The sequence below is a fragment of the Wyeomyia smithii genome, chromosome 2 (assembly GCF_029784165.1).
Source record: "Wyeomyia smithii strain HCP4-BCI-WySm-NY-G18 chromosome 2, ASM2978416v1, whole genome shotgun sequence".
Classification (NCBI taxonomy): Eukaryota; Metazoa; Arthropoda; class Insecta; order Diptera; family Culicidae; genus Wyeomyia; species Wyeomyia smithii.
Window position 1 is genome coordinate 135656292 of NC_073695.1, and position 11400 is coordinate 135667691.

An 11400-nucleotide genomic window follows, 5' to 3' on the forward strand; every position below is an offset into this window, starting at 1 on the left:
TGCTCAGCTCGTCGAACTAAGTCGATTGACATACGAGATTCGACCCTTTGGAGCACTTTCGTACCTTTGGTTTTTTCAGTGATTGCTATACCTTTCTAGGAGAAAGGCAAAAAGGTCCATCTTATGGAAGAAGTGAAAATTGATGCGGATGCTGCATCAACCATTGGTGATGCCGACCAGAAAACGAAACACAGTCAAAAATCATATTACTGTTTCTATTTCGGAACTAAGAAATACACTTTCGAGTTTACACTGGGTGGCGTTGCTATTAACATGTTGGTAGACTCAGGATCTGACGTGAATTTGCTTACTGCACTTGAGTGGGAAAAACTTAAACAACAAAACGTGCGAGTCCAGCAGATGGCGGAAGGCTCAAAGGATGTCATTAAAGGATATGGCAGCGATATGCCACTGCAAATTATAGGATCGTTCGTCGCAAAGGTTTCCATTGGTGCCGAGGCGGTCATGGCCAAATTCATTATGGTTAATGATGGGCAATGTTGTCTGATGGGAGATGCAACTGCAAAGGCACTCGGTGTGCTGAAAATTGGGCGTGAAGTGAACCAGTTAGAGCGAGACACAGTACCCTTTGCTAAGATAAAAGACGTGCAAGTCAAGATTCATATGGATCCCTCGGTCAATCCAGTGTTCCAACCTGTACGCCGTGTACCGATTCCTTATGAAGCGGCAGTAAACAAGAAGCTAGACCAGTTTTTGGCCCAAGATATTTATCATTGAGGTGAATATTGAAGAATGTATATTGAAGAATGCAAATGTATCACTTGTTGATTTCATCATTGACATGTAATAATAAGTAATTAGAATGATACAAGACTATATTTATTTCCGAATTGAATACAAATACTCTAGATTTTCAGGTAAGAACGGGACCAACTACGTGGGTCTCCCCATTGCACAGTGGTCCAGATCGTCGATTTAGCGGTATTTATTTTTTTGTGCAAAAACAGGTGTTGTTAGGTTTGTTGTGTATTTGCAAAATATTTTGTGTTTGAAAAGGCACTTCTTTTGCGATAATAAAAATTAAGGTGGCTCCATTTTTATCAAAAATAGCAAAACTAACTTTTTGCCTTTCTCCTAGGAAGGTATAGCAATCACCTGCAAAACCGAAAGTATAAAAGTGCTCCAAAGGACCGAATGGCATATATCACTCGACTTAGCTCGATGAGCTGAGCATTTTCTGTGTGTGTGTGTGTGTTTTCTCAGAGATGGCTGGACCGATTTTCATGAAATTAATTGCAAATGAAAGGTCTTGTTGTCCCATAAAACGCTATTCAATTTTATTGTAATCGGATTTTTAGTTTAGAGGTTATGTATCAAAATGTAAAAATCATGAAACATCATTATCTCGAAAACTATACAACCGATTTTCACAAAATTGGATTCAAATGAATGGGCTACCTGAAAAACCCTTAACTTTTGAATTTCATAAAGATTGAACTTGTGGTGTGTTCTGAAGACTGTTTAATCTCACTCATGTTTGTCAGAGATGGCTGGACCGATTTTCATAAAATCAAGGTCAAATGGAAAATCTAGTTGCCCCATAAGACCCTATTGATTTGTTTTGCAATCGGATCATTACTTTCCCTGTTATGTTCAAAAATGTGAAATCCAGCTATGAAAAGGAACATATTCCGAAGGCTACTTGGACTCATTCACTTTTCTCAGAGATGGCTGACCCGATTTCCACAAAATTAGTGTCAATGAATGAGTCTAGCTGCCTCATAACACCCTATTGACTATTTACCTATTTACTGTAATCGAACTGTAACTTCGTCTGTAATGTACCGAAATGAGATAATCACGAAACTTCATTATCTCAGAAACTACACAACCGATTTGATCTATTTTATTATCAGATGAGCGGGCCAGTTAAGGGTTAACTGATAATTTATGATTGAATACGTGGTTTCAAATTTTGGCCCTATACGTTCCCATTTCATTTGATTATAATCGAGCTTAAGCAACCGTTATGTATTAAATTGGTAATAAAACAACGAAAGTCTATTATCTCAAAGATTGCATGACTTATTTGAACATAACTAGTGTCATACGAACGAGTCATCTCTCAAACTTACAAATAACAAACTTCATAACAATTTGATATGTGGCTCAAAAGTTATGGAAAGAAAAGAAATTCAATAATTATTAAAAACTATACCTGCTTTGATCGATATATGTGGCCTCAACATAATTCAAATGTGGTATCGTACTATTTGATTCTATTTGTTTCAAATTCATTGATTCCTTGCGATGTGTTTAAAATCTGCAAATGCACGACGAATCGGCCATAATATATGATCAAAGTCAAATAACAAATCGTTTAAAATGATTGGTTTTATCGAAATAACAACTTCCTCAACTTTTGGCTTCTGTACATCGCCTTTTTTCTGAATATATTCATATTAAGTGGTATTCGGTCATTTTCAGCAGATTTGCTGGCATCAATCTGACACCGGAAATACCCATATTGGGAGGTATTTAGTTATTTTGGTTGTTTTCCAGAAACTAAAAGTGGTCGTCTTTAAATTCAAAATGGTGTCAAGGGTCAATGTTTGGTTTCTATGCATCATCTCGATTACGGAAATATCCATATTGAGCATCATTCGGTCAATTTAGATCGACTGTTTCCTAGAAGTTGCAATTTAGCAATTTAAAATGATGCCTGAGGTCAATTGTTAGCTACATGCATCATTCTGGTTCCAGAGATACTCATATTGGATGGTATTTGTTTATTTTAGGCTGTTTTTCCCAAATCGGTAGTCGCCATCTTGGATTTCAAAATGGTATTTAATTTCTGGCATCTGAGCGTCATTCTGGTTGAAGAAAAACCCATTTTGGGTGTTATTCGATCATTCTCGGCTGTTTCCCAGTAACCGGAAGTCGCCAACCTAGAATCCAAAATGAGGCCTGTGATCGATTTCCGCTGCTGTGTATCATTCTAGATCCGGAGATACTCATATTAGACGGAAATCGGCCATTTTTGGCTGTTTTCCAGAAACCACAAGTTGCCATCCTACAATTCATAATTGTGTCTGAGGTAAATTTTTAGCTTCTTGCAACATTCTGGCTCCGAAGATACTAATATTGGGTGGTATTTGGTCACTTTGGGCTGTTTTTCAGAAACCAAAAGTCGTCATTTTGGACTTTAAAATTGCCTGAGAAATCAATTTCTGTTATCTGGGCGTAATTCCGGTTCCGAAAACATTCATATTGAAAGGTATTTGGTCATTTCCGGCTGTTTACCAGACACCGGAAGTCACCATCTTAAAATTCAAGATTGTGTCTGTGATCAATTTTTAGCTTCTGTCCATCTTTCTGGTTCCGGAGATCCTCATTTTTAATGGGAATCGTCCATTTCAGACCGTTTTCAAGAAACCGGAAGTTGCCATCTTACAATTCAAAATGTTGTCTAAAGTCGATTTGTGGCTCTAGTGCAGCATTATGGTTCCGGGAATACCAATATTGGGTGGTATTCGCCCGTTTGCCGTTGTTTTTCCGAAACCGGAAGTCGCAATTTTGGATTTCATAATGACATTTGAATTGGTTGGCGAATGGTTGGACACGTGTCATTTGAGATCCTATTGTGGTCATTCACCTCTGTCCAGCAACTCCTATCTCAACCTCCACGTGGTGCCGACCGGGATACGAGTAACCTTAGCGGAGATCGGGTAACCAACCCCGGCGGAAACTTTGGTCGTATGCTGACTGGAAGAGGGAACGTACGCGGCTGTTAGGGGCGACGCACAACAGCGTCTGATCCGGAGCGGGCGGCTGAATCATGAAACGCGGTATCTCCCAAGCTATATCAAAGACGGCAGCCCCGTCGCGAGACTAGGTATCGCAGCCCTAGTAAGGCAGCATACTGAATATTAAATACTACGAAAAATCCAGATATAAATACGGAACGGAATAATCGGCATGGACCTAGACGAACGAAAAAGGACAACGATTATTGGAAACTCGGTATTTGGAATGTAAGGACTCTACTCGAACCGGCATGCGCAAGTATCCTGGCTAGAGAGCTGTGGAAGGTGAATGTGGAGGTTGCAGCTATCCAAGAGGTGCGGTGGCCGAAATCGGGAGAACGCGAATTCCGAGCAGTAGATCCTATTGCGGACACTTCATTGAAGTACCACATACGCCGGAACATACGTAAGCACACCTGGATGCACCCGAATGGAGAGCTTCGCTCTCAAATTGACCACGTTCTGATTGATGGACGGCACTTTTCAGACGTTACGGACGTGAGGTCGTTCAGAGGACCGAACGTTGACTCGGTCATTATCTCGTAGTAGCCAAAATCCGCGCAAGGCTGTCCAACGTGCTGAGATCCAAGGCAACGAGGAGGATGCAGTTGGCCACGGCTGTGATTCGTCAGAGCATGGGTAGATATCGAGATGCAAGAGCCGCTGAAAAGAGACTCCACCGCTGGAAGAAACGACAGCATTGGGAGCGTATTCTTGTGGAGGCGGAAGGTTGCTTCTCCAAGCACGATGCGAGGAGCTTCTACAAGAAGGTCAACGGAATCAGGAATCGAAACGTGTCAGCCCCTGTCATGTGCAACGACAGGGAGGGGAACCTGATAACCGATAAAACGGAGGTGGCCAGGCGTTGGAAGGAACACTTCAGTGTGCTGTTGAACGGTGAGGGAAACAGTGGAGTCGAAAGGAGCAGGATGACTATTGAGAATGATGGTCAAGCTGTGGATCCACCATCCATGGTCGAGGTGAAGGAAGCAGTGAAAGAGCTGAGAAACTGCAAGGCAGCTGGGAAGGACGGCATTCCCGCCGAACTCTTCAAAGTCGGGAGCGAACAGCTGTATCGTGCCATCCATCGGATCATGCTGAGAGTGCGGTCTGATGAAGAATTGCCCTCGGACTGGTTAGAGGGTCTCATATGCAATATGATCTACAAAAAAGGCCATCGCCTGGACTGTAGCAATTATCGGGGCATAACACTTCTCAATACCGTGTACAAAATTCTCTCCCGCATCCTGTTCCACAGACTGAGGCCGTTGCAGGAGACCTTTGTTGGCGAGTACCAATGCGGTTTTCGAGGGGGACAAGAGAATACAACTTGCAGACGCACCATCTGTTCATAGACTTCAGGGCAGCGTACGATTCAGTCAAGAGGAATGAGTTATGGCAGATTATGATGGAACATGGCTTCCCAACAAAGCTGATTAGGCTGATACGTGCCACCCTGGAAGGTTCTACATCAAGCGTCAGGATAGCCGGTGAGATATCGGACTCGTTCGTGACGTTAGATGGTTTGAAGCAGGGTGACGGGCTGTCGAACTTATTGTTCAACATCGCATTGGAAGGTGCTATACGGAGGGCTGGTGTGCAGAGAAACGGCACCATCATTACGAAGGCGCACATGCTTCTCGGTTTTGCGGACGATATCGACATCATTGGTATCAACCGTAGAGCTGTGGAAGAGGCCTTCGGACCTCTCAGGAGAGAAGCTGCGAGATTAGGGCTTGTCACAAACTCTGCCAAAACGAAATACATGGTGGCTGGCAGAGTGCGTGGTAGTCCGTCGGAGGTTGGTGCTGCGGTGGTGCTATATGGGGAAACATTTGAAGTAGTCGACGAATTTATTTACCTGGGAACATTAGTGACATGTGACAACGAGGTTAGCCGTGAGATAGAGAGGCGGATAGCAGCCGCAAACAGGGCCTTTTACGGATTACGTAACCAGCTAAGGTCCCGCAGTCTGCAAATCCGAACTAAACTTGCACTCTATAAAACACTGATTCTTCCGGTGGCTCTCTACGGCCATGAATCATGGACGCTAAAAGAGGCTGATCGGCGAGCTCTTGGTGTTTTTAAGCGTAGGATTTTGCGTTCAATCCTTGGCGGCAAACTAGAAAATGGTGTTTGGCGCAGACGCATGAACCATGAAGTGTACCAGGCATACAAATCGGCGGATATAGTCAAGCGGATAAAACACGGCAGGCTTCAGTGGGCTGGGCATGTAGCGAGAATGCCGGATGAGCGTCAAGCGAAGGCTATATTTAGCAGGAAGAGGTCGTCGACTTCGAGGTAGACCCCGCACTCGTTGGATGTGTGCTGTCGACGAGGATGCACGCGAAATAGGTGTTAGGGGCGATTGGAGGATAGCAGCCCAAGATCGAAGGGACATGGCGACGTATTCTGGATTTGGCACTGGATCGATAATCGGTCTGTCGCCTTTAAAGTAAAGTAAGTAAGTAGTAATGACATTTGAAGACAATTTCGATCGATTTTAGCTCCTGAGTATCATTCTAGATCCGGATTTTTTTATATTGGGTGGAAATCGGCCATTTTGGTTGTTTTCCCGAACCCGGAAGTTGCCATCTTATAATCCACAATGTTGCCTGAGGTCGATTATGGAACAAATTTGTTACCACCAAAAACATTCACTTGCCAAATATGGTTCCATTTAGTTGGTTAGCTCTCGAGATGTGCAGAAATTTGTGTTTCATTTGTATGGAACCCCTCCCTTCCAGAAAAGGGAAGGGTGTCGAACCATTATGGACATATTTGTTACTCCTTAAAACATCCACATGCCAAATTCGGTTTTATTTGCCTGGTTTGTTCTTGAGTTGTGCAGAAATTTTTGTTTCATTCGTATGGAACCCTTCCCTTCCAGAAGAGAGAGGGGTTTCAAACTATCATAGGAACCTTTATCAGCACCAAAACCCCTACATACAAATTTTCACGTCGATCGGTTCGGTAGTTTTCGAGCCTATATGGATCAGACAGACAGACAGACCGGTTTGCATTTTTATATGTATAGATAACAACATCAATATTTCAGAACCTTAAGAGTGAATATACATTTATTGGATTGAAGCGTTCATGTAAATCTATTGAAATAAATAAAAGTTTGAATGAGAAAGGCTGGGTCTGACCGCTAGGTGGATTAATTTAGGTTTTTGCCTTTCTCCTAGAAAGGTATTGCAAAACCGAAAGTATAAAACTGCTCCGAAGGGCCGAATGCTCAGCTCGACGAGCTGAGGATTTTCTGTATGTGTGTGTGTATGTGTGTGTGTATGTGCAGATTTTTATTCTCACTTACTTTTCTCAGAGATGGCTGGACCGATTTTCATGAAATTAATTGCCATGAAAGGTCTCGTTGTCTCATAACACCCTATTAAATTTCATTGTAATCGGATTTTTAGTTTAGAGGTTATGGTTAAAATTGTAAAAATCATGACACATCATTATCTTGAAAACTACACAACCGATTTGAACAGAATTGATTTCAAATGAACGGGCTAGCTGAAATACCCTTTACTTTTGAATTTCATAAAGATTGAACTTGTGGTAACAAGAAACGTGTTTTGAAGACTACTTAATCTCACTCATGTTTCTCAAAGATGGCTGAACCGATTTTCATAAAATCAGTGGCAAATGGAAGGTCTAGTTGCCCCATAAGACCCTATTGATTTGTTTTGCAATCAGACTATCACTTTTCCTGTTATGTTCAAAATTGTGAAATCCAGCTATGAAAAGGAACATATTCCGAAGACTACTTGAACTCACTCACTTTTCTCAGTGATGGCTGACCCGATTTCTACAATACTACAAGGTATATAGCCCTACACGCAAAAGTTGGAGTGTGCGTAACCAGATCATTTATGAGCGAAATTAGCGCATTTACTGATTAAATTTGGAACCAGTACAACGCATGTGCGTTGGGCATAACGCATTTGATGCTCTAGCGTATTTTGAATGTATTGCGTAGCTCCTAACCACTACACTTATAAAGCATCAACCGGTGTTCAGTAGGCTGGCATCGTTAAAGCAGTGCAACCAACAAGCAGTACTGATAAGTTGGGTACTGACTAAATTGAAGAAATTATCGTCTGATTGATTCACTTTCATAAATCAGGTAATTTGAAAACATCATTCAATTAACAATTAACAAAAACATTAGATTTGTCCAAAACATTTTGCATTTATTCATGACTTTGGTTTTATTCACATGCGTTTGGTTCTGCGTCAATAACTTCTGCGGCAACAAGGCTCGCTATTGGCTGTTTCGGTTGCTGATGATTTTTAGGGATGCACGAGCCGTTGATACGCACCGGCTCGCGAAAGCAAAGAACGGTTTTTTGAGCGCCTCGAAACTGATCGTTCGCCTGAAGCCGAAGTTTACCGAGACATTACGAGTTGTGTGTATATGATATATATTCTGATTTTGATCTCTGTCAATGTATTCCTTGTACAATGTTTGCGTTATGCGTATCACGCATTCGTTGTGCGAAATCAGAGCAAATTCTGTGCGAATTGAAAGGACACATTGAATGATTAAAGCTTGAACTTTTGCGTGTAGGGGTTGTATGAAATGGTGACGTAGGACTTCATATATATTATATGCTGCGCTAAACTGTTCATAGGCAAAACTACCGTTTTTTTTTAATGGTCGTTATTGTAAAACTAACGATGCATGAATACATGAAAATTTTACACTAGTAGTAGTTGCGAAAATTCTCATAACTCTTATCTTCAAGCATCTATAGTTCTGAAAATAACCGATTTCATAATATTCAGTTAGAAATTCGTGCTACAGAACGCTGATAATCGCACCATCGGTAGCATTGATATTTTGCTTGACCGCGCAAAACAAAGTTTACTCTCCGCTGTGCCCTCCAGTAGCAGTGCCAGCTAAACATTCTGCAGCGTACGATGGTAACTGTTGCTGCCGTATGCAAAATAAAGGTGTAACATGTTCCGCAGTGCCTGGAAGTTGACTCGTATGCAGCTCTCGTTTCTCAATGTCGCGTACATTTAACAGCTGCACTGCTCTCGCTTATGTGTAACAAACTAAACTGAAGCTGAATTTTCTACACGCAGTCTTTTGTATCGAGCTCAGAGTAGATTTTTGCAACTAAGGCGTGGCTACATAGCTTATAGAAAGAGAAACAAACCAAAACATCTTCAATACTACTGAGTGATTTTCATAAGCATCAAAAGAAAGTTTTTGCTTTCCCTATGCGAAAATCACTCTGGTTCTTAGAATAACTAATTTTCGTTTCTAATATTTGACTGATAACGGTGTTCGAGTGGGCACGAACATACAATTAAACCGGAAAGTCACTCAATTTAGCAATGAAAATTCTTGAAATGAGGGTTATGTCTTGTGATAAACTATTCATAGGCAACACTACCGTTTATCTCTGGTGCGCCCTGGTCGTTATTGTAAAAATGATTATTTAGAAATAGATGAACATTTCACACTAGTAGTAGTGGTGAAAATTCTCATAACTTTTATCTTCATCATCTTATATTTCTGAAAAGAACCGATTTATTTTGTTGGCCGCGTATAAAATTTGCTCTCCGCTGTGCCCTCCAGCAGCTGTGCCAGCAAAGTATCCTGCAGCGTAGAATGGTTACTGTTGCTGCCGTGTGCAGAATAAAGGTAATATACTCCGCGGTATGCAGCTCTCGTTTCTCAATGTCGCGAACCTTTAACAGCTGCACTGCTCTCGCTATTGTGGAACAAACTAAACTAAGGCTGAATTTTCCACACGCAGTCTTTTGTATCGAGTTCAGCGTAGATTTTTACCATTAAGGCGTGGCCACGCAGCTTAGACAAAGACAAACAAACCAAAACACTTTGTTGAGTCAAAATATGTAGGCAGTGGAATTTATTTCCTCCATGTTATTGTTATCTGTGCTCGGGAAGCAAGCCAATAACGAGGGGAATGTATGGGAAAGCTTGACCTTGGAACTTTTCACCTTTTTCCACCATTAAGCAGTAAAGCAACAATGTTGAACATAATATCAAAAACTTGTTACACATTTTATCTATCCACCGTCATATGAATGACTAAGATGCATTAAGTCGTTCGCTTGCTATTTCCGTTTGAAATCTGACGCAACATTTGTCAGTTTCATTTTCACAAAGTGTAATCTGGTATAGAAAACAAAGACGTAGTCCTACGTCAAAATTAGTTTCAACTAATAAGTCTAGCTGCCTCGTAACACCCTATTGAATTTTACTGTAATCGGACTTTAACTTCGCCTGTAAAGTACCGAAATGTGAAAATCACGAAACTTCATTATCTCAGAAACTACACAACCGATTTGATCAATATTATTATCAGATGAGCGGGCTAGTTAAGAGTTAACTGATGAATTATGATTGAACACGTGGTTTCAAAGTTTGGCTGCCCTATACGTTCCCATTTCATTTGATTATAATAATTGAACTTAAGCCACTGTTATGTATTAAATTGTTAATAAAACAACGAAAGTCTATTATTTCAAAGATTACACGTCTAATTTGACCATAACTAGTGTTATACGAACGAATCATCTCTCAAACTCACAAATAACAAATTTCATAACAATTTGATATGTGGCTCAAAAGTTATGGAAAGAAAAGACTATTCAAAGGCTATTTAAAACTATACCTGCTTTGATCGATATATGTGGCCTCAACATAATTTAAATGTGATATCGTACTATTTGAACGTTCCAAATTAATTGATTCCTTGCGATGTGTTTAAAGTCTGCAAATGCACGACGAATCGGCCATAGAATATGATCAAAGTCAAATAACAAATCGTTTGAAATGATTGCTTTTATCGAAATGACAACATCCTCGAATTTTGGCTTCTGTACATTGCCTTAATTCTGAATATATTAATAGTGGGTGGTATTCGGTCATTTTCAGCAGATTTTCTGGTATCAATCTGACACCGGAAATACCCATATTGGGAGATATTTAGTTATTTTGGTTGTTTTCTAGAAAATAAAAGTGGTCGTCTTTAAATTCAAAATGGTGTCAAGGGTCAATGTTTGGTTTCTATGCATCATCTCGATTCCGGAAATGTCCATATTGAGTATTTTTCGGTCATTTTCGACTGTTTCCTAGAAGTTGCCATTTAGCTATCAAATTGATGCCTGAGGCCAATTGTTATTTATTTATTTATGAAACAGTGTTTGTCTTTGAGCTTAGTTTTCAATTAACAGTTGTTACAAATTACATTTCATCTTTAGATTTTTTTTAACGAAACTGACATTTTTTTTTTAAATTATTTATTGAGGGTTTGTTCTAATAATACATTTGCTTTGAGATTTTCTTTTAAACGAGCTACATTAAGAGCTTTCAATTCATCGGAAAGATTATTATGAAAGATATTGATTTTTTAAGCACTGAGTTTTGACCAAATCTTCTAGTGTTACTTCTGTCTACCACCAAGTTTCCCCTGCCTGGTTTCATGTTGGTGCTGATCGGAAGTCCTATACAGTTCGGTGTTTGTGTGGATAGCGTTTCGCAGTATCTGGTGGATATGCATGCAGGAGGCCAATTGTTAGATCATTGCATCATTCTGGTTCCAGAGATACTGATATTGGATGGTATTTGGTTATTTTAGGCTGC

General features: G+C 40.5%; 1 protein-coding gene across 1 annotated transcript; it reads left to right on the forward strand.

Moving 5' to 3' along the window:
* The first annotated feature begins 273 nt into the window (after positions 1-273).
* LOC129719932 (uncharacterized) lies at positions 274-738 on the forward strand. The gene has a single exon (XM_055671344.1). It carries the CDS (start codon positions 274-276, stop codon positions 736-738), a length of 465 nt encoding a protein of 154 aa, XP_055527319.1.
* Positions 739-11400: the final 10662 nt, after the last annotated feature.

Excerpts from the sequence above, each read along its gene's own strand:
- LOC129719932 (XM_055671344.1), top strand. The coding sequence starts at position 274 with ATGTTGGTAGACTCAGGATCTGACGTGAATTTGCTTACTGCACTTGAG.